At 36.9% G+C, this 24894-nt stretch overlaps 1 protein-coding gene across 12 annotated transcripts in view; it reads right to left on the bottom strand.

Moving 5' to 3' along the window:
- PCBP3 (poly(rC) binding protein 3) overlaps window positions 1-24894 on the bottom strand; it is a 964963-nt gene that overhangs the window by 155017 nt on the left and 785052 nt on the right. For all 12 annotated transcript variants that reach the window (XM_044075918.1, XM_044075919.1, XM_044075910.1 and 9 more), the window contains 3 exons: window positions 18450-18473; window positions 16426-16458; window positions 4292-4408 (listed from right to left, as the gene is read on the bottom strand). In XM_044075918.1, the coding sequence (XP_043931853.1) occupies window positions 4292-4408; window positions 16426-16458; window positions 18450-18473 (174 nt within the window). The remainder of the gene's footprint in view (window positions 1-4291; window positions 4409-16425; window positions 16459-18449; window positions 18474-24894) is intronic.

Raw genomic sequence — 24894 nt, 5'->3', positions numbered from 1 at the left:
CCTCAGCTTGCATGGGAGCATTTGTGGTTGCCAGAAACCCACCAATCCCTCTCCCAGGATGTGTTATCTAGATTCCAGTTATTTTCCATCCTTCCCAATGAGCTCTTCCAGCAAGTGATCTCCTGATCAAACTCTGTTCATTTGGTGCACAATGATTTTATCTATCTATGCCACACAGCTTTGTCATATCCAGAACATTACTATAGAACTGAGTCATCTCATGGGGACCATATCCCTTAGGCTAGCAATGAGGAATAGCAGTCCTTCTCCAGAGGATGGACACATCTGTGGTAAATGCACAGGACTGTCCAAGGTAATGGCTCTTCCATTGAATATGTGACTGAGAACAGGCCACCACTGCACGTGTCTTGTAAATCCTGGACAGTTTTACTGGGACATCAAAGAAGTTCTGCTGTGGTCACAGAACTCTCTAAGTGTTTCCTGAAAGGCCTTCATGTGGAACATAACAGAAAGAAGCATAACAGCTGAAGCCACTATAACTGAGACATACTGGCTGTGTGTCATGAAACTGTCAATAGAAAGTGAGCAATTTCTTTGATGCTCTCTATGGTCACCACTAAATATTGACTAGTTTATAGCTGAAGCAGGAATTTTGCAAAGTTTCTTTGTCTGGCAAGGAGTAGAATCAATGAAACAGAGATGCCTAACTGCCAGAGAAAACTGTGTCTGGATGTCCCACCAGCAGCCAGTCATCCATCTAGAAGAATATTTGGTATCCTGCAGCCTTAGATGGCTACTACAAACGAGGACTTAACACCTTGGAGCTGAGGTGAGTCAGAATGGAAAATTCTGAAAGTGATAATAACTCATTCTTGTTCAATAGTGAATAACTCTTCTGGAGTGCTTCCAGATCATTATATTTAAGTGCCTCAACAATCCAAAGCTCACATCCTTTCTCCTCCATACAAACATGGAAATAGTGAATAAAGGTGGATATGTAAATGGACTCTTTGGGAATAAAGTTAAGGTCACTCATCCAAGATAGGCTGAGGTCCCATTTATTTTATGTCCCTAAAAGAATGTACACTAATATAGAAATCCTTCCATTCTTGCCTGAATATCTCAGTCGGATGAGATGCACATCAAGGGCAAATAGAATGGTATTGTAGGGGAGAATGGAAATAAACTTTTTTTATCTCCCCTGTCCATGCTTCCTTGATTATACTGCGTCAGTATGAGGTTCATTGTTGATAAACTGTCCCAGCTAAATGTTAATCGTTATGAAACTTGTTTGATAGGAAATTGGCTCACAAATACAACCCAGAAATTACAGAAGACAACTCCATCTCTTCCAAATGACCTGTCACTAGTGGTATTACCCAGAGTTCAGTCCTTGGTCCATTCCTGTTTAGCATTTACTTCTCAAAGGTCAAAGATAATGTAAAGGGTTTGTAGATGACTGTAAATATGGTGCTATCATAACTTCTCCAGAGGACACCAAGATCCTCCAAGAGGCCCTGTCCCAAAAGAATAGTCATTGCCAAAACCATGAAGTAAAATTAAATACCAAGAAGTGTATAATTGTATCCTTTGGCAAGTATGAATTCCCTTGTAATTATCTGATTGACAGCACACTCCTGACAATTGATCCTGTAGTTAGGGATCTAGGAATCTATGTCAACACTGAACTATCATTTGTTCGCCAAGTATCCAGTGTTGTAAGGAAGTCCTTTGTTATTGCAGAGCTTATATCTAAAGATACTGCATCCAGATCCAGGGATGTAGTTGTTCCAATTTACTTGGCCCTCCTTGGGCCAATCATTTAGTACAACACTCCTCTTGGTATGTACCTATCCAGAGACTAGTCACAAATAGAATGACTGCAACTACTTCTAGCTAAAAAAAAATCAAGGGCCTAAGTCTGAAGAAATGTGTAGGCCATCTCAAAGGCTTGCTCCTCATCTCAGTATCACATAGGCTACTGAGAGGTGACCTCTCTAGCATATCGAGCTTTACCTGACCCTATTCCGTCAGACCCATTACACATTCACAACTCCAGTGGTATCATAAAGCAACTCTAAGCATTGCAATCTCTTTTTCAAACTAAATGTTGCATGGAAAATTTTATATCCCACAGAATACTGCTTCTTTGGAATCATCTTCCTCTCCTCACAAAGCAAAGTACTTCTTTTTCTTCTCCTTTTGGTTGTTCCCATTAGGGGTCACCATAGCAGAACAATGGTCTGCAGAATGATTGGCAGTGAAGTTTTAAGGTGTCAAGTTGCCAGCCCAATCTTCCACAGAAAGTGCACACACTCACACACTCATACCTAGGGGCAATTTAGAGTGTCCAATCCACCTGCAGCATGTCTTTGGGATGTGGGAGGAAGCTAGCACCAACACAAAGTACTTCTTTCATTCTATTCAAATGTAATTTGGATGACTGCATGGGTAACCTCAAATTCCCCAGTGGATTATCACCCAGTACCTTACAGATATAGGAAACATGAAAAAAATGTTCTTTTGTCATGCATCTCTGGGTTATTTGTAAGCAAAATAGGGTTATAAACAACCAAGAATGTAAAACTAGGCTTCTTATGATCCTCACAGATTCCTAGTAAGTGCATTTGAACCTGAGACAAATTAAGTTTCATAGACATACATTTGATAAAAATAAAAATAATAAACCTATATCATAATTAGACATGAAAATATTTTAAACAGTACCATGTATGAAAGTAGTTTATGTCTACATTAGGGCTTCATTCTTAAAGAGTTAACAGTATACTACTATTAAACATGCTTAGATTTCTCATGCTATAATGATTTGTACACACGATAGAAAAGATCATCACAGAAGAAAAAAGCAGTGATCACCACAGCCACATTGAAATAGAGCATTAACAAAAATAAAACATATCTGCATAAAATGCATATCCTACAGCTGCACCAATGTAGCAACAGGCACACCAGCAAACTTAAGCAGTTTCTTGTTTTAACTTACGACATCTACACAGTGTGTTGTGAATCCTGCTACAACATCTTCACAGTGTGTTGTGAATCCTGATACGACATCTACACAGTGTGTTGTGAATCCTGCTACGACATCTACACAGTGTGCTGTGAATCCTGTTACAACATCTACACAGTGTGCTGTGAATCCTGTTACATCTACACAGTGTGTTGTGAATCCTGTTACATCTACACAGTGTGTTGTGAATCTTGTTATGACATCTACACAGTGTGTTGTGAATCCTGTTATGACATCTACACAGTGTGTTGTGAATCCTGTTACATCTACACAGTGTGTTGTGAATCCTGTTACATCTACACAGTGTGTTGTGAATCCTGTTATGACATCTACACAGTGTGTTGTGAATCCTGTTACGACATCTTCACAGTATGTTGTGAATCCTGTTACATCTACACAGTGTGTTGTGAATCCTGCTACAACATCTACACAGTGTGCTGTGAATCATGTTACATCTACACAGTGTGTTGTGAATCCTGTTACATCTACACAGTGTGCTGTGAATCCTGTTACGACATTTACACAGTGTGTTGTGAATCCTGTTATAGCATCTACACAGTGTGTTGTGAATCCTGTTATGACATCTACACAGTGTGTTGTGAATCCTATTATATCTACACAGTGTGCTGTGAATCCTGTTACGACATCTACACAGTGTGTTGTGAATCCTGTTATGTCTATACAGTATGCTGTGAATCCTGTTACGACATTTATACAGTGTGTTATGAATCCTGTTACATCTACACAGTGTGTTGTGAATCCTGTTACATCTACACAGTGTGTTGTGAATCCTGTTATGACATCTACACAGTGTGCTGTGAATCCTGTTAACATCTACACAGTGTGTTGTGAATCCTGTTACGACATCTACACAATGTGTTGTGAATCCTGTGGTTATACTTATTTATATGATATATTTGTGTATGTCTGATGAAGCCTGAGTGTTGTGTGTGCTTGTATAAAGGCATGACACTGAAAGAAACCAGCATTAATTACTAACTTTTTTTTTGGTTCTTTGGCTATCAGGTGCATGCCAATGTATTTATGTTTCAGTGTTGTCCATAAAGACATAATTACAACACCAAACAATGAAGCCAATAATGCCAACAACAGAAGTATTTATTCTTCTGGTACCTAGGCCTTTCAAGGGATCTGTCCATAAAGACAGCATCTATTATTGCAAAAATATATTAGTCTTAATGTATAATTAAATTAGGAAACTATACACTTGAACTAAGCAAAGTCTTGGCTCATAGCAATCTTTTTGCTAAATCCATATTCATTAAAATACATACCAACCTCTTCAAATTTATATGCAATCATTGCAAATGCTTTGAATATTGCATCTGTTGGGCCGGTGATGGTCACAATCCTTTCAGGACAGTTGCCTTCAGATATATTGATCCTTGCACCACTCTGTATTTCAGCATGAATAACACAGGAAATAAACTTGATTATTAATGTGGACAAAGTGAAGGGTTTCATTCTGATATGCAATATTTTAAATAGTTCTTGAGTGCACTGCGTTTATTTCTGTTAAAAGATTATACATAGTCCTTTGTTCTAAAAATATTACATTTTAATACATGAAGACATAGCCCATACGAATAAATAGTTCCAAAGCAGATTGCTTACTATTGATGAAAAGTAAGCGACAAAACATTTTGGCTTAGAAGGTAAACTTTAGATAAGCAGAGTAATGCTAGCCCAATACGGACATATCAAAAATAAATAGCTCGGTACTTGAACAGTGAGTGATGATTTGTTTGTGTACACAGAATATGCCTGTAATTAGAAAGCACGGTCATGTAAGTAAACTTACTATAACAGTAGATGCTCGAATGATCACTGCTGCAGTAGCCTACGCTTATATGGGTTACATCATGCATAGGATATAACAGCCGGCCAGCTTCCAAAGGGGAAAACTATTTATTCTAGAGGTCAGTTTTCCTTTGATTCAAAATGTGTAGTTTATTTAGCCCAATGAAAATCATGCCCAGCATTTTATACTGGAAACCTGGTATATTAAGAAAAAGAAGAACACTAATGCACTATTCAAACTTATCAAAGCATATGTAGTACATGAATCTGTATTTTTTGTATTGGAACAAGTAATTTTGAACCCCCCCCAGGCTGGATCTATGGAAGAATATATTGAGAGACTTTGGTGTCAGTTCTTTCTTGATTCTACACATTTTCCAGGGATAAATTAAATTTGTTCTATTAGTTGTATTCTAAAGTTAAAGCACTATGAGGTTTAAATATGAAATTTAACTTTATATTTGTTTTGTTATTAAATGTACACCTGTTTTAACTTAGGATTTTGAACACTAGGGAACATACAAGACATTGTTTTAATGTTTATGTTAATTGATTTTCATTCATGATTGGTTAGATCAACCATGTGACCTTTAGTAAGAGTTTTTAAATGAAATGAATGGGTCTATTGTATTGAATTCTGATGAAGTTCTTTATGTGAACAAAAGCACCTAACAATTAAAGAATCTTTTCTACATCAGTTCTGATCGGGGTGTTGGACGTTTTTGCACCACAGCAAGGTTTTTAGATTCTTGAGCTAGAGGAAGGCTGAGCTCAGAACAACAAAAAATAAAATACCCACACCCTGACATAAAAAACAAAAAACAAGGAGGGTGGAGGGGAAGAGCAGCTACAGCAGCAGTGATCATTCAAACATCAACTGTACGGTTAGTTTATTTACACAACTCTACTACGTTCTTCGTATTGATCACTGCTGCAGTATGCTAAGCTATATGTGTAGATTACCATGGCATAGAACAAATGGGAAGGAGAAGGGTCTAGGAGTCCCTGGAGAACTGTCCTAGCGAAGCCTGACCTAGACATGGAGAAAGAATCTAGCTTGTAGTGCTTTGTTAAAAAAGTATTTACAGAAGACCAAATTTCTGCTTATAGAATACTTTCAGACTCCAACCCTCTCTAAAAGCCATAGATGAAGCCAAAGCCCAGGTAGAATGTGCCTGGACCCTGCCTGGAATAGTTTTGATGAGGTAGGAATAATAAAGCATAATAGCTTGAGAAAATTACTTATCCCGTGGTAGTGGTGCTGCGGTAGCGTTGTCGCCTCACAGCAAGATGTTGTCCCGTTCGATTCTCAGCTAGAGTGTCTTCTGTGTGGAGGCAAGCGTGAATGAGCGTGCCTTCATTGAAGGTTCTGCATCAGGGCTGGTAACTCGGCATGTAAAAATCCACTACCAAACATTAGCGGACCGGAGTTCTGCTGTGGCGACCCCTAACCGGGATAAGTCGAAAGACACAGCAAAAACAAAAACAGTTTGAGAAAATCACTTAGAAATATTCTGCTTTGACTTAAGATGTCATTTCTTCTTACCTTCATAAGAAATGAACAACTAACCAGAAGTTCTGAAATATTTGGTTCTATGAAGAAAGTACCTGAGTTGTCTGTAGGTATTCAAGGTATGAAGTATCCTTTCTCCCTCATATTGGGGTTGAGAAAAGAACAAAGGGAGATGGATAGTTTGGCTTAAATTAAACAAATATACCACTTTAAGCATAAAACAAGGAGTAGTTCTTAAGGAAGCCCTGTCTTTGTGGAAAATGAGATAAGATTAATCCACCATAAGAGCTTGCAACTTGGATACTCTATTGCATAGGTCAAAGCAACCACCAAAACTGTTTTCCATGTTAAGAACTCAAGTCAACCAGATGAGCTGGTTCAAGTGGAGCAAATGATAACATCTCTAACACAAAATTAAAATCCTAAGGAGGAGCCACCAGTTTCTTTGGAGGTCTTTTATGTAAAAAGAAAAAAAAAACTCACAAACATTTTGACATGTGACTGCCTTGAAAGAGGGGATCCATGGGCAGACATGCTGAAATGTCCAACAAATAAACCTTGAAAGAGGAGGAAGGCATGCCATAGAAGACTAACTCACACAGATATTGCAAAACTAGAAAAACAGTAGACCTGGATGGGTGCCGGTTATGTTGTTGGCATCAACTAGAAAGCCTTTTCTATTTACTAATAAATGATTTTCTAGAAGCAGGCTTTTTTGCCTCCATTAGTACCTGCTGCCTAAAAGGTATTTAGGTATTATCATCCAGGCAGTCAGATGAAGTTGATTGGTGGTCAGGATATATCAAACTCTCCTGTTCTTGCATGTGATTGGTGGTGATGATATATTAAAACATGTGATTGGTGGTCAGGATATAACAAACACCCCTGTTCTTGTGTGTGATTGGTGGTCAGGATATATCAAACTCTCCTGTTCTTGCATGTGATTGGTGGTGAGGATATATTAAAACATAATAAAAATAAACAGATAGCAGGAACAGTCCAACAACGCAAGACTATGTTGTAAAAACAAGTTTACTGATACCAACTTCTCACAAATAAAAAACATAAACACATTTAGCGCGTTCGTCAGTAATTAGACTTCTTCATAATGACATTATGCTGCCTGTTCACATCCTATATACATTCTTTCTAATTGAACAATTACATCATTTCCTCCCCCAACCACATAGTACAGGAAATACATAGCCAATAGTAAACATGCCAGACAAAAATGAAAAAGATATAACAAACAAATAAAAATGCCTTATTTACATTCTTAAAAATGTTCTTTTAAATAAAGAATAATTGTTTTAATTTTAAAAAAGGTAATAAGGACATTTTTTCATTCAACCCAGGAGGGGAGTGTGCATTTAATCTTATCTGCCACTTTAACTCTAGAAATTCTAGATATTCATCCACAGGTCCCCCTCTCTCCCCCAAGTCTACTTGTTCAAGAATATAAAACCAAAAATTATGATTGTTGTTAATGTTAATGTGCTTGTATAAAGTATTATTGACATTTCTTTGTTTTATATCATATATATGCTGATAAACCCTATGTCTAAAGGCATTTTTTGTTTTCCCTACATAGAAACCTTTACAATTTTTACATACCGCAATGTAGACCACCCCTTTAGTATAGCAATACATTCCCTTCTTGTTAATGATCCATCCATAATTACCCAACTTAAACCTATCAGTGTTCATCATATAGGGGCACTGAGAACATCTACCACATTTAAAAGTACCCCCTCCCTGTGTATTAGTTTTCTCCTTTTCTAGGAGTGCTTTAATTGAGATATTTTTCTTATAAATTATAGTAGGTTTTACACCTAATTTCTCCAGGACCCCAGAATCGTTCTCAAAAATTTTCCAATATTTGTTAACCACATATCTAATATCTTCAAAATTATGTGAATAGTTAAGTATTAGTCCACGTGTAAAACTAATGTTTGCACGTGTATTATTGTTACTTCCAACCTGTTGATGTTCCCCCACATTACCTAAAAGAGCCCTAAAATGCCCATTTATCCTTTTAGTTTTCACCTCACGAATGATATCAATTACAAAGGGTTCAGGGTACCCTCTCCTCTGAAACATGCCATTAAGTTTGTCACATTCATCAAAGAAATCATTGAGGTCCGAAACCATCCTAGCCAGTCTAACACATTGACCCTTCACTACAGCTTTTTTTTGGTGTATAGGGTGCGCACTAGTAAAGTGTAATAATGTGTTAGAATGTGTAGGTTTCCTATAAAGCTTGGATGTAAAACATTCATTTTCGTAATCTTTCTTTATAATAATGTCCAAATAATGGACAAAGTCATAATCCTTGACCATAGTAAATCTTAAAAAAACTGGTCGTGTTGTTGATGTAAGAAAAAAACCTATTCAGGTCATCCTCAGTTTCCCTCCAAAGCAGGACAATATCATCCAGGTACCGCCCATACAGTACCCATGAAGTCCTGAATTGGGAATTAAATATATACATATCTTCCCATTGTGCTAGGACAATGTTAGCAAATATGGGTGCACAGCATGCCCCCCATAGCTACACCTGTCTTTTGTTTGAATAAATGTCCATCAAATGTAGTATAATTATTATCTAGAATAATCTTCATGCATGTCCGAATGGTCAAGATAGTATTATGGTTCAAGGAAGAACTACTACAAAGAAATTCATAAAACCAATCCAAGCCAATTTCGTGTGGTATGACAGAAAAAAGGTCACATACATCAATGGTCACTAATATGAGCCTACTATCAAACTTACTTTGATCTACTTTACCAAGGAAATCCCATGAATCCTAATAATAGTCATCCGTTTATCTAAGAGTCCTTTAGTCATGTTGTCCACATATTTAGCGAATGTAAATGTCTTAGAAGATTTAGCGTCAACAATAGGTCTAAGAGGTGGATTTTGTATAGAGTTATAGATTTTTGGTATTCCAAAGATGGTAGGAAATTTTTGGGTCCTTAACAAAAAGGTAGTTGTAAGTGTTTATATTAATTTGCCCATTAAATAATAGTTGTTCCAGCTCTAGGTCTACATTGCGGTATGCAATATTAAGTTCATTACGTGATGTCTCCGTGTATACCTCACTATAGAGTATATCATACATTCTACTATTATAATCTTCTGTACTCATGATAACCAGACCACCCCTTTTATCTGGTTTCATAATTCTCATGTTGGTTTGACTGAGAATTTCATTCAGGGTGGTCCTTTCTACGATGTCTAAATTTTCATCAGTCCTGTCATAATGCACATTCCTCATTTGTGACCTGATATCAAGTTCACATAGGGTCTCAAAAGCCTGAACCAAAGGGTGGCTCGGGGGCTGAAAAATGCTAGGTCTCGACAAGTTAGGTCTAAATGTAGTGTTTGTGTCTTTAAAAATTAAACCTAAGTTTAGTTTTCTTGTGAAAGATTTTAATTGTATAATGGTCTCCACTACATTCCCTTTAGTTGTTGGTACAAAATTCAGTCCCTTAGATAGTAAATCTGCCCACTTTTCTGTGACAACCGTTCCACTATAATTCTAAATACTAAAATCTCCCACCTCATTAGTCACAATAACACAATTTTGATTTTCCTCATGTGGTAGAGTATCTATCTCCGAAAATTGTTCCATTCACCCCTCCCCCTCCGAGAGGATGGTCGATGACTGTAATAATTCGTCCCCACCTGTCTCTGCTTCATTATCCTCTCCGACCTCCTGAGGGGAGCCTGTTCTAAAGGGGCGTCCTCTCCTCCATTGTAATCATCCTGTAACATATTGTCATAGCTTCCCATATTGGTGTTATTGTCTCTATTGTTTGAATTAGTTTGCCCTCTAGGTGGGTCTGGGTAAGCTAACCCTCTCTCATACTCTACTCTATCTCTATGCAGCTTACGCTCCTTCCTCCCCTTCAAGTCACATAAATCATGTTTTACAGAATCAAAGACAGCGTAAAAAATGTTTTTTTTACTTTCAAACAACAAATCATTCTTAATATTAACATCTACCTGATTAATGTCCCTTAGTAAAGCCGAAATTTTTTTGTTATTGTCCACAATAAAAATTCGCAATAACTCACAGCCTTGCCTGTTGAAAAATGCCAAACGTTCTTTATGCAAATGTGAATCTTTCTCTAACCCAGTGGGGAATTTCCACATCCTTAACCCCTTCGGTACATGTTCCCTTTTAATACATTCCCCCAAATATTCATTTTCCAGCTGGATTTTCTTATATTTAAAGAGTAATTCTTTAAACGAATAAATCTCCTCATCTAGTGTCCCCAATTCCGAGTTCACATTAGCATTCGCTTTGTTTAGTCCAAATTCAGTTTTCAACCAATGTTCAACTGATAAATTACCATATTAAATGTCTCGTGCATCTGGCATGTTTAAACCTTCCCTCGTTGGACTAATCACACTGCCAGTAATGAAATCAGAACCGCCCATTTCTCTGTTCGCAAGCCATTCCCATGATGACCATTCCCCTGTCCTGGGAGAATAGAAGAGTAAACAATATTTTGTAAAGCAGCCCCGGTATTATTCTTAAAAGCAGCATAATCCTTGACAATATTGTCCACTTTAGCTGATAATTCAGCTACAGTTTTGGTAAGCGTCGCAACAGACAGCAAAACTCTATCAAGGTCTGTAGTCCAGTTGCCAGTCTCGTCCCCGCTAACTTCCATGTAGACAAACCACAAAAACTTGAAAACAACAATGGCTAATAAAAATAAACAGATAGCAGGAACAGTCCAACAACGCAAGACTATGTTGTAAAAACAAGTTTACTGATACCAACTTCTCACAAATAAAAAACATAAACACATTTAGCGCTTTCGTCAGTAATTAGACTTCTTCAGAATGACATTATGCTGCCTGTTCACATCCTATATACATTCTTTCTAATTGAACAATTACATCATTTCCTCCCCCAACCACATAGTACAGGAAATACATAGCCAATAGTAAACATGCCAGACAAAAATGAAAAAGATATAACAAACAAATAAAAATGCCTTATTTACATTCTTAAAAATTTCCTTTTAAATAAAGAATAATTGTTTTAATTTTAAAAAAGGTAATAAGGACATTTTTTCAACCCAGGAGGGGAGTGTGCATTTAATCTTATCTGCCACTTTAATTCTAGAAATTCTAGATATTCCTCCACAGGTCCCCCTCTCTCCCCCAAGTCTACTTGTTCAAGAATATAAAACCAAAAATTATGATTATTGTTAATGTTAATGTGCTTAAATAAAGCATTGTTGACATTCCTTTGTTTTATGTCATATATATGCTGGTATACCCTGTGTCTAAAGGCATTTTTTGTTTTCCCTACATAGAAACCTTTACAATTTTTACATACCGCAATGTAGACCACCCCTTTAGTATAGCAATACATTCTCTTTTTATTAATGATCCATCCATAATTACCCAGCTTAAATCTATCAGTATTCATCATATAGGGGCACTGAGGACATCTACCACACTTAAAAGTACCCCCTCCCTGTGTATTAGTTTTCTCCTTTTCTAGGAGTCCTTTAATTGAGATATTTGTCTTATAAATTATAGTAGGCTTTACACCTAATTTCTCCAAGACCCCAGAATCGTTCTCAAAAATTTTCCAATATTTGTTAACCACATATCTTATATCCTCAAAATTATGTGAATAGGTAAGTATTAGTCCACGTGTAAAACTAATGTTTGCACGTGTATTATTGTTACTTCCAACCTGTTGATGTTCCCCCACATTACCTAAAGGGGCCCTAAAATGCCCATTTATCCTTTTAGTTTTCACCTCACGAATGATATCAGTTACAAAGGGTTCAGGGTACCCTCTCCTCTGAAACATACCATTAAGTTTGTCACATTCATCAAAGAAATCATTGAGGTCCGAAACCATCCTAGCCAGTCTAACACATTGACCCTTCACTACAGCTTTGTTTTTGGTGTATAGGGTGCACACTAGTAAAGTGTAATAATGTGTTAGAATTTGTAGGTTTCCTATAAAGCTTGGATGTAAAGCATTTATTTTCTTAATCTTTCTTTATAGTAATGTCCAAATAATGGACAAAGTCATAATCCTTGACCATAGTAAATCTAAAAAAACTGGTCGTGTTGTTGATGTAAGAAAAAAACCTATTCAGGTCATCCTCAGTTTCCCTCCAAAACAGGACAATATCATCCAGGTACCGCCCATACAGTACCCATGAAGTCCTGAATTGGGAATTAAATATATATATATCTTCCCATTGTGCTAGGACAATGTTAGCAAATATGGGTGCACAGCATGCCCCCATAGCTACACCTGTCTTTTGTTTGAATAAATGTCCGTCAAATGTAATATAATTATTATCTAGAATAATCTCCATGCATGTCCGAATGGTCAAGATAGTATTATGGTTCAAGGAAGAATTACTACTACAAAGAAATTCATAAAACCAATCCAAGCCAATTTTATGTGGTATGACAGAAAAAAGGTCACATACATCAATAGTCACTAATATGAGCCTACTATCAAACTTACTTTGATCTACTTTACCAAGGAAATCCCATGAATCCTTAATAATAGTCATCCGTTTATCTAAGAGTTCTTTAGTCATGTTGTCCACATATTTAGCGAATGTAAATGTCTTAGAAGATTTAGTGTCAACAATAGGTCTAAGAGGTGGATTTTGTATAGATTTATGGATTTTTGGTATTCCAAAGATGGTAGGAATTTTTGGGTTCTTAACAAAAAGGTAGTTGTAAGTGTCTATATTAATTTGCCCATTAAATAATAGTTGTTCCAGCTCTAGGTCTACATTACGGTATGCAATATTAAGTTCATTACGTGATGTCTCCATGTATACCTCACTATAGAGTTTATCATACATTCTACTATTATAATCTTCTGTACTCATGATAACCAGACCACCCCCTTTATCTGGTTTCATAATTCTCATGTTGGTTTGACTGAGAATTTCATTCAGGGTGGTCCTTTCTACGATGTCTAAATTTTCATCAGTCCTGTCATAATGCACGTTCCTCATTTGTGACCTGATATCAGGTTCACATAGGGTCTCAAAAGCCTGAACCAAAGGGTGGCTCGGGGGCTGAAAAATGCTAGGTCTCGACAAGTTTGATCTAAATGTAGTGTTTGTGTCTTTAAAAATTAAACCTAAGTTTAGTTTTCTTGTGAAAGATTTTAATTGTATAATGGTCTCCACTACATTCCCTTTACTTGTTGGTACAAAATTCAGTCCCTTAGATAGTAAATCTGCCCACTTTTTTGTGACAACCGTTCCACTATAATTATAAATACTAAAATCTCCCACCTCATTAGTCACAATAACACAATTTTGATTTTCCTCATGTGGTACAGTATCTATCTCCGAAAATTGTTCCATCCACCCCTCCCCCTCCGAGAGGATGGTCGAGGACTGTGATAATTCGTCCCCACCTGTCTCTGCTTCATTATCCTCTCCGACCTCCTGAGGGGAGCCTGTTCTAAAGGGGCGTCCTCTCCTCCATTGTAATCATCCTGTAACATATTGTCATAGCTTCCCATATTGGTGTTATTGCCTCTATTGTTTGAACTAGTTTGCCCTCTAGGCGGGTCTGGGTAAGCTAACCCTCTCTCATACTCAACTCTATCTCTATGCAGCTTACGCTCCTTCCTCCCCTTCAAGTCACATAAATCATGTTTTACAGAATCAAAGACAGTGTAAAAAACGTTTTTTTTTACTTTCAAACAACAAATCATTCTTAATATTAACGTCTACCTGATTAATGTCCTTTAGTAAAGCCGCCATTCTTTTGTTACTATCCACAATCAAAATTCGCAATAACTCACAGCCTTGCCGGTTGAAAAATGCTAAAAGTTCTTTATGCAAATGTGAATCTTTCTCTAACCCAGTGGGGAATTTCCACATCCTTAACCCCTTCGGTACATGTTCCCTTTTAATACATTCCCCCAAATATACATTTTCCAGCTAGAGCTTGTTTTGTGTTCTGAGGAAGCTGGTCTGTGTTCCGACAAAAAGCGTATGTTCTAATGGCTTAAAATAAAACTGTTCAATTTTATATTTACTCAAGTTGGACTCAAATTCTTGAATGGAATTAAATTTACAGACATTGGAGCGTTAACCGGGTGTTTCAATATTAAAAGTTAGACTGTAGCTCTTTTACTCTGAATTATAAAGCATATTATAATCAGTTAGAAAATGGTTTAACATAGATATAAAAACCCCACTAGACACCACATGTTCCAAAGGGGTACATTATTCTACATAGTAAGGCCACCATAACAAGGCCACCTACTTATGGCAAAAATAAAAACCAGACTAAGAGCAGAATTAAATATTACATGAATCTGCCATTCTTTTATCCACTGAGTAATTGCAGGTCAGTGGATTTCTATTCACAATAGTAACTTACAGCAAACTGTTATTTATGACATCAAAGCAGCATTTAAAAAGGTAAAACATCTGGAACATGTTTATGATTCTCTTACTATCATGGTGATATGAAGAAGCTATATTTACATTGAAGGGGGAGTACATGGAACAGGGTAAAGCAATGGTAACTTACAAGCTTTTTTGCTATCTGGTTGTCTCACGGGGATCAAAAAGTATAGATGAGACCGATAGGCAATAGGAGCTAAATTCTTCCCTGCAGTGGGGGCTCACAAACACTTTCACATTTAAAACTTCATAATATCAGCTAAATGAATAAGAATGAAGAAGATAGTACACAGCAGGTGAATAACCCTATTACATGAGCACAGTTAAATAGAAGTGAATGATATAATTACTTGCATTACCTAACATTAGCTGTTGATGAAAATATGTTACTTTTTTTCAGAATTTTTCTTTAATTAAGACAACTGTAAATGAGTGAAGGTCAGGGTGGGTATCTCAGAAATGCAGCATGTAGATGATGAATGTGTCAACAGCTTAGAACAAGACAAGGTTGAGAAGGCTGTTGGGATCATTATGTTTGTTCCTTGACATATTCCAAAGCTTCTTCTACCACCTATTGTACAAATTATCACTCTTGAAAGAGTACGGCGGCAATGCACCTACAAAATACAGAAAAAAGACCCCTCGAAAAATAAAAACACCCACATTCGCACAAGATGCAAAAACTGAATGATACATCTCAGTTTTCATATTTCAGTCCGTCATATGTCTCAGCTTTGATTTGTTAAGGGCAGATCATGCTTACTCAACCTGGTGGACATTTCTGAAAATTTCACCAAAGCAGTGGATGAAGACAAAATGGTACACGCAGCATACGTTGACCTGGACTGTGGTTTTTACTGCCCTCATTCTTAACTTCTTGTATATTATTGAAGGTCATATTCATGACTCTTGCAAAATAAGTAGTAAACAAAAATGAAAAGAGACGGCTGATTATTATTTCATTTGGCTGGCTTGCAGGAGCTTGATTTTATGTTGCTGCACATTCACTCATCTATGCCTTTTTCTCATTTAGCCACTACAGGTAATGCAAGTTGCATCTGTCTCTCACAGGCTCCATTAGCAGCGTATTAGTCATTGCACATGCTAAGAGAAAACAGAGCTTGGGAGCTGGCCAATCAAGAAAACTGATGCTGGTCCCACTGGTGTACCACTGTACAGTTGCTATAGCAATCATGCTATTAAAATGAGTTGTTGTACTGCTAGATGACAGAATTCTGTGGTGAACTACAAATTCTGTTAGTAGAAGAGGAAACTACTTCGGAAAGTTCAACTAAGGGAAAGAAATTAATGTTTAAGTTCAAAGAGAAAAAAAAGAAGGAGATGTATTCGGTAAAGAATGATACTGACCAAGTAGAAAATGTGATTACTATATAACGAAGGCATAAATAACAGCCTACAACTTAATTTGTTTTCTAATTACTAGTACTCATTTGCTGTAATTAACTGTTTTACATTACAATAAATCTCTCCCAAAAAAAACACATTTTTCTCATTAAAGAGTGCATCAATGAATACGCACACAGAGTATGCATTGCACACTAAATATCTGGACAAGCCACTTTGGCTCATGCAACCATTACTCAATCCATAAAGCCAATGCATATGTCATTACATCACTCATTTTTACTAGTGTACTCACCTCCTCTCTCATCTTCTTTACAGTTTCCCCTTTCTGAAACAAATGAAATTTATATTAGAATTATACTTTTCATTGTGATGATCAGGAACTGTACACTTTTACAACATAAACCTCATGACTTCATCCAATATAGCTGAAGAACTGACTGCATACACAGATACACAAAACACAAAATTATTAGCAAATCATCTAACCCCTAACTCTGAATCTACTAGAAAAACTGCAAATAACAGAAATATAAAGATTGTATATTTGCAGATAGCCATCTGTTAAATACTGGATAAGCTTAAGCTTTCTTTATTTAAATTTATTCCTACTCCCAACAATTTGTAGCAAACATGGTCTTATCCCTCTCCTATCCTTGTTGAATCTTAGTTTTGCTTTGGACCCTACCAACAATTCAGAATTATTGCTTCTATCATTTGTTATAATAGATCTGCCATATTCTCATACCATGTCACCTTTCTCTGATAAATCTCTTGTCTAACATGGTAAACACAGCTGCATTACACAATTACAACACAGAAATGATCAGTACTAAAAAGTGTGATCACAAAACTGTGACTGCTGACATAGTGCAACTGTAAACTCACTCAAACTCTCCACAAATATCTCCTGAGCATGGGGAGCTTTATGTTGTCCAGCCCTACTTATATATAGTAATTCCAGTTCATGCTGTCCAGACCCCTACTAATATATAGTAATTCCAGTTCATGCTGTTCACACCCCTACTAATATATAGTAATCCCAGTTCATGCTGTCCAGAACCCTACTAATATATAGTAATTCCAGATCATGCTTTCTAGACCCCTACTAATATATAGTAATTCCAGTTCATGCCGTCCAGACCCCTACTAATATATAGTAATTCCAGATCAATAGTTCACACCCCTACTAATATATAGTAATTCCAGTTCATGCTGTCCAGACCCCTACTAATATATAGTAATTCCAGATCAATAGTTCACACCTCTACTAATATATAGTAATTCCAGTTCATGCTGTCCAGACCCCTACTAATATATAGTAATTCCAGATCAATAGTTCACACCCCTACTAATATATAGTAATTCCAGTTCATGCTGTCCAGACCCCTACTAATATATAGTAATTCCAGTTCATGCTGTTCACACCCCTACTAATATATAATAATTCCAGTTCATGCTGTTCACACCCCTAGTAATATATAATAATTCCAGTTCATGCTGTTCACACCCCTACTAATATATAGTAATTCCAGTTCATGCTGTCTAGACCCCTACTAATATACAGGAATTCCAGTTCATGCTGTCCAGAACCCTACTAATATATAGTAATTCCAGATCATGCTTTCTAGACCCCTACTAATATATAGTAATTCCAGTTCATGCTGTCCAGACCCCTACTAATATATAGTAATTCCAGATCAATAGTTCACACCCCTACTAATATATAGTAATTCCAGTTCATGCTGTCCAGACCCCTACTAATATATAGTAATTCCAGTTCATGCTGTTCACACCCCTACTGATATATAGTAATTCCAGTTCATGCTGTTCACAACCCTACTAATATATAGTAATTCCAGTTCATGCTGTTCACACCCCTACTAATATATAGTAATTCCAGTTCATGCTGTTCACACCCCTACTAATATATAGTAATTCCAGTTCATGCTGTTCACACCCCTACTGATATATAGTAATTCCTGTTTATGCTCTCTACACCCCTACTAATCAGTGGTTAGGACAAAATTGTTGAAAAAGCTATGCTGAAACAGACTTGGTTTCCTTCAAAGTTAGCTCAGTTTTAAAATCAGTTTCTTGCTTAATGAATTTCCTGTTACAAATTATTTAGCCTACTGCCTGTGGAAATGGAAAAGCAGGACCTGAACAAAAATAAAACAGTAAGATGCATGTAGGAGGTCTATAGTGAGAAAAAAATGCACCTTACATTTTCCTCAATTGCATGCTTTCTTTCCTTGTAGCTGCAGAAAATTAAGACATGAATATGTAAAAAATGCATTCATAGTTAAGAAAAAGTACCTTTCCAATGATACTGCCGACTTCCTGAAAAAGAAAAAAAAAGTGAGGTGTCAGTGAGATTTACTTCACTTAGGTCTGATTAGTGCTTTAAAACAGGTTAGTGTGTTAACTTTACTAATACCAGATTAGAACTTGAGGAATGGATGAAAGAGTAATGAGAACAAGGTGACAACAAAATTCCATAAAATATACGCGAAAGACATTACTGTTATGAAATTAAGTCATTGTATCAGACAACCTAAAGATAATGCCTATTAGGGCTGCATATTTAGTTTTGCAACTTATCTTGAAACATACTCTTTACACGTGTGAAAATAAACCTTGAAGTGCCAATAAATGCTTATTAGCTACAGGTCTACCTAACTACACTATCTGCAAAAACAATATAAAAATAATGAAGAGGCAGACTTAACTAAAGACTGGATTCAGTAAGAACATGACAGGACAATGGATGACAAAGCCACAGGATAAAAAAGGCCATACATTATTTTGCAGACATCTCTTTAGATCTTTAACTAGTGTCTTCAAAGAGACAATACAATGGAAAGTAGTACATTGTTTTCAGAAATAATAAAGACAAACCATTTAAATTTAAAAACGGAAATTAGAATATTAAGCAAAATGTTAAAAAGCACTATAAGTATTGAGTCTAATAGGTCTTGCTGTAGTAAATATTAAAACATAAATGGAGTCTTATTTTATTTATTTATCTATCTAGCTATTTATTTATTTATTTATTTATTTATTTATCATGTTTGTTAACTGGGAAAGTCCACTGGGCCTAGGAAGAGCCCATTTTCAGTAGAGGCCCGGGGAGAAACGCTCCCCATTAATTACATACAAAAGTTAAAAAATATTAATACAAAGGAGATTTTAAGCAGAACTATCAAAATATTAATACATAGGACATTATCAGCAGAACTATAATTTCTTTAATTACATACAAGTGATCTTATTACATGCAAGAGTGATGCATATTGATACATAGAATGAGGTATTTTGAAGTACATAATAGCAGAAACAGCAATAATGTTTTACAGTCAGATAATGCTGCTATGTATTCTAGAGTAACACATGAGTGTGAATATGTTTGTAGAGTTGAAGATGCAAAAACTAAATGGCTGCAGGTACACTGAGGTGCCCAAAACACACAACAACAGCAAAAGTAAAATAAGGCACCAAAGTTACACACTAGAAATCAGTCACTGTACTTTATTGCAGAAGACAAACAGTAAGCGCTTTCACAACTTGATGTTGCTTCATCAGACCACATCACTACAACTGATGCTTGGTTAAATACTAGGACAATTAGTATGACATCACAATTTAAAGAGATATTACTCCACTAACATAAGAACATATATCAATATCCATAAGAAAAATGCATAAAATATATAGAAAGGTGTGTATTTATTTATGTAGAGTTCTTAGCAGAGCTCAGGGTAGACAGGAGGTGACAGAAAGCTGTAGGAGGAAGAATACAGTCTAGGTGATAGCTACGAGTCAGAATGGTCCAGAGAAGAGGAGGGGAATACTGTAGAAGGTTGGTAAGGGTTGAGGCTCTAGAGTGGAAAGTCAGGTGTTGGAGTTATTTGCTGGGGTATAGGAGCATAGCCAGTACGAGGAGAAATATGATTTGAGGGACTTTTTAAAGGAAGCAGGGTTACTGATTGTCCTGTGTGAAGGAGGAAGATTATTCCATAACTTGGAGACAGCATGAGAATACAGCATTTGGCCGGCTGAGAGTTTGGGTTTCTCAACAGTCAATAACATTTTGTTTTCATACCTGAGGTGGCGATTGGGCTGATAAATGGTCAGAATGGATGACAGGGAAGGGCAGGTTTCAGGTTGGTAGATAATTCTGTGTGCTGTAGTTAACTGTAGATAAGTAAGTTGGTGAGGGGATTCTAGCCAATGTAATTGCCAATGTCATTTTATTTTCCTTGCCAAAAGGATAGATGAGTTTTAGTTGTTTAGATGTTTTCAGACTTGTGAGTTAATATACATTGCTATTTTCTTTTTTTTTTCTTTGTTGAAAATTTATATATATATATATATGCCAACTCCGAGATCAACTACAGAGGGGAATAGCGCAAATTTATAGAATGGTTTCTTTAGCTTACTTTATGCATCATGGTACTTCTTGGTTGCTGGCCAGCTATAGCCATTCAGTAAATTATATTTCGAAGATAAGCATGTTTGGTAATTTCAACATTCGCTGTTTAACGCTCGCTGATAAGATGTTCTTTGAAACTGTTATTCAATCCATGAAGATAGACCCAAATATAGATAGATAGATAGATAGATAGATAGATAGATAGATGATAGATAGATAGATAGATAGATAGATAGATAGATAGATAGATAGATAGATAGACAGATTTTTTTTAACCTATGACCTGTTATCTGTTGTTATATGTACTTAATTGCGAACCCTAATATTTAACTGGGTGAAATGTGGAGTTGGTTATAGTAGCGGAACCATGTATGAGTAGTTGTCATTGCAGTTCCCTAAAATAGTCCAAACTTTCCTCTTTCAAGTCCTAGACAAACAAAGTGAAAAAAATCAGATTGGGTTACCTTTTAATTAAGGAAGTCAATTCAGCTAGAAGTTTCCTGAAAATCTACAAAAGATACATAAGACAATACAAGCATTTTCTAGGATATGAATCAACATTTAGGTGCTGCACAAATGTTATGGGGACACTTGGATATGAGTAACTAGGTTGTGCATTCAGGTGTGCAACCTTGTTTACTTCATAAATTGCTACCAGCTCCTGCCCTCTTTCAGATATGTGATGGGAAAGTACTGACTAGAGAATATTTTTAGTAGAAGTAACATTTTCTCTACAGCTATAAAATAAAAAAGGTGAGAATAAGACCTGAGAGGGCAGTACAGCATTGAAACTATTCTAGAGGAAGTGAGAAAGTTGCCAGAAAATGAAAAGGTATTGCCTATAGTATATGTGCCCCCCCCCCCCCCCCCCAGTCATCAAATAGTCCAGGTTTATGATAAGATAGTAAATGAAAAAGTATGGATTGGCCCTCTTATACTACCAGTATTCAAGGGGAGAGGAATGGAGAGCAGCAGAAGGGCTTGGTAGCCCATATAAATGGACTATTAAATAGGATCAAGTTCTGTTGCATCGAAAGATCATAGCAGACCTTTAAAAATAAAAAAAAGAGTTCATATAATGAGGGAACCAAATTAAGTTTAGATTCCTTTAACAACTCAAGGGAAAATCCTTAGCATTATCTGATAAAAGTATAATTTGAGGATAGGGTTCTGACTGATCACCGATTGAAGCTATTAGCAGACCATTGTCAGAAGAATCAAATTGACCTGCTGGAGATAGTCTCTATGAAAGCAAACAGATCAAAAAATGTTTGACAAAACTGCCTTCACTGAGCATTGAAGGATTTTTTTCTTTTTTTCAGTGAAGGTTGCCCTCCTGAAACCCCAGACCAAATCTGAGATCGCACAACAGTAAAGAAAAAGGTAAACTCCACTTTAGGCAAAAGTAGTTTTTGCGAACACTATTTAATCTTTTTTGTGTTTGCTGAAACTACCTTTGGCATCCTAATACTCTTCCACTGTCAGATCCAGGGTCTGTGGTTACTGTTTTGTCTACCATGCTTAAAGGAAAAGCGTTAGCAGGAGAACCAGGGTCATCCACCATATCGTCTTCTTGGCTCAGTGGGGGTTTATTCCAATAGTTTTCAAACTTTGGCTTAGCTTTCCCAAACTGTTTCTTAATAGGCATGAGAGTTAACAGAATAAAAGTGGCAACAAACTGAAAAGGCAGAAAAAGTCTCATACAAAGCTCTTGCTCAAACACTGTTATGCATAGCTAGAAAGTTAGTCACATAGTGAAAATGGAACTATAAAACATTCATATAACTTTTGGCAAATATTTTAGTTTACTGGTCAGAGTTCCTTGGTACCAAATATTCTGCAGTATCACAAATGGCAAAGTATATGTTTAAAAAGGAGATGCCACTAAATGACAGTAGTGCCCAGACATACACACATATTCATATAGTGGATGTTAGAGCAACTGAAAATCTGAATGCTAAAATGGAAATAGTAATGAACATAAAAAAACACTAATAAAGGAAGGCAGTTCATATACTAGCTCATAAGAATGTGAAGTATGGGCAAGCAGATCTTTCTTTAACTGCTGATTTCTTTATGAGCATCACTGACTCTAGCTGTTCTTTTTAAATGGACTTGTTTCCCAGTGCAACTGGCATTGTGGCAGAGATTACTGCTATCACATTTTTAATGTTAGAGGTATGATTTTTTCTATAACAACTCTTACCAGTTTAGTGAGACAGTGACCCACTTAATTCTAAATGACTGATATTTCAAATTCCTGAGCTCATAAGCTTACATGGTTCATCCGAGAGTTAGACTGCAGTTTTTGCATGCCTCATAACTTCCCCAGGAGTCAGTACAAAGGTTGTGAATCTACACCATTCCACCTGAGATGGGGGGGGTCTTAAGTCCAGTCTGTCCAGATCCCAAGCAAACACTTGAGCCCACATCACAAACAGAGTGGCTAGTCTCCTTTCCATTGTATGACCATAATGTGCTAAGTTAGAGATCCTCCTAATCAGTAGACAGAGAATTGAATATTTTATTTTCCTGTGTGCTCCTTATGGTTGCACTTGTTTTTTTTTTTTTTTACCCCAGACTGTAAGTTGAATAGGTTCCAAGTGTTTCCCAAATGTTATTTTCTTTGGTTTGTTCTTTCAGACCCTTGGCATTAATTATCTATTAGAAGGTGTACCAGATGCTTAGTGCAGTGTCTGTGCTGAAAAAACACAGAGAGAAACAGTGTGTTGTAGAGTGGCTGCTTTTTATGTTATTATTAAATGCGCTGTACAGAATAATCTATTACATGAAAAAAGAAAAATAGTTAAAAGCCAGTGAAATTGAAACATTAAAGCAGACTCCAAAAGACTGTCATGATTTTTTTCATATTATGGGGAGAAATTCTGGAAATGCATAACTGTTTTCAGTTTCATAACAATGATCAAAGAGTCAATTTAATGAAATTAATAAAGAAGAATGATACTTAGTATAAACAAAAGGAAAACATTGCCTGTAAAAGTTATTGATTGATTAAATCATTTAAAGTATGCCAAATACTGGAACAAAGATCATACATTACGTTTAGCTGAAGCAAAATCGATTTTGCAATACCTTTAGTTCAGACATTAAACTATTTGAGTCTTTTGTCTAGAGGTCTGGAGAGATTAGATGGCTTAGTGGTTAAGGTCTTTGCCTCCCATGTACAAGGTACAAGGTTCGATCCTGATCTCTGACCAATGCCTGTTTGGAGTTTGCACGTTATCCCTGTGTCTCTGTGTGGCTTCTCCCATGTCCGAAAAACATGCTGAGTGTTTCCATCAAAAAACTCACCAATGAATGGAACTGTGAGCAGCAGCACAGACTCTACATGGTGCCCTATGGAGGAAGAGTTGTACAGACCAACCGCTTTGGGCATCTACTGTGGTGCACGGTATCCTCAAGGTAGGAGAACACGGATCACAGACTGCATGCCGTGACAGGGCTACCCACTCAACAATGTAAAATATGGCTCTAGGTGATTCAGTCATGTTGACTAATGTCACCAAAAATGGGAATGGGTTGAAGACCTGGTCTACTCTGACCCCAGGGACCCTTGCTAATGGTGGGAGGGGTATATGGGCCCCTATTGATCAGTGTGTGCCCGCCATAAAGCCCAGTAGCCCTGGGTCAATAAGCTGCTGGCTGGTGTCTAGTGGACCAGCCTGGGTTACCTGGGATAGGTCTGTTGAGTGAAAGCTGGAATTGCTATGCTTAATGTAGCCACTTGGTTTGGGATCTTGAATCTACTACTCAGGTGGAGGGCAGGCTAGAAATGGTGTAGGAATTGTGGTGAGAGAGAGGCTTCAGAAGGCAGTAAGGAATATCATCAGAATTAATGACAGACTCATAGCAGTCAGACTCCAGTGAAATGATAGGGCAGTATTCATTATGCCCCACAGCAGGGTTGTAATAGTGAGGCATTCAGACAGCACTTGCAGGACCTACTAGATAAAGCAGGACAACATTAATTGGTGTTGATAATGGGTGACTTGAATGGACATATCAGGACAGACAGAACAGGATATGAGACTGCCTGGGTCCACATGAGTGAAGCAGCAGGAATAAAGAAGGAGAAGCCATTCTAGACTTCTGTCTGGCAAATGGCTTGATAGTAGCCAACACATGGTTCAGAAAGAGAGGCAGTCAGAAAATCACATACAAGAGTGGTCAACATGCAACTCAGGTAGACTTCCTCCTAGTAAGGAATCCATGATTGCAAAGCCATCCCCAGTGAAACAGTTGGCCTACAGCATAAACCACTAGTTGCCACAATCAGCTGCAAGCGGTGGTCAGAGAAGGCTCTAAGGT

This window comes from Protopterus annectens, chromosome 6.part1 (genome assembly GCF_019279795.1).
Source record: "Protopterus annectens isolate FY-2018-M chromosome 6.part1, PAN1.0, whole genome shotgun sequence".
Taxonomy (NCBI): Eukaryota; Metazoa; Chordata; order Ceratodontiformes; family Protopteridae; genus Protopterus; species Protopterus annectens.
This window is presented reverse-complemented; position numbering and strand designations above follow the sequence as displayed.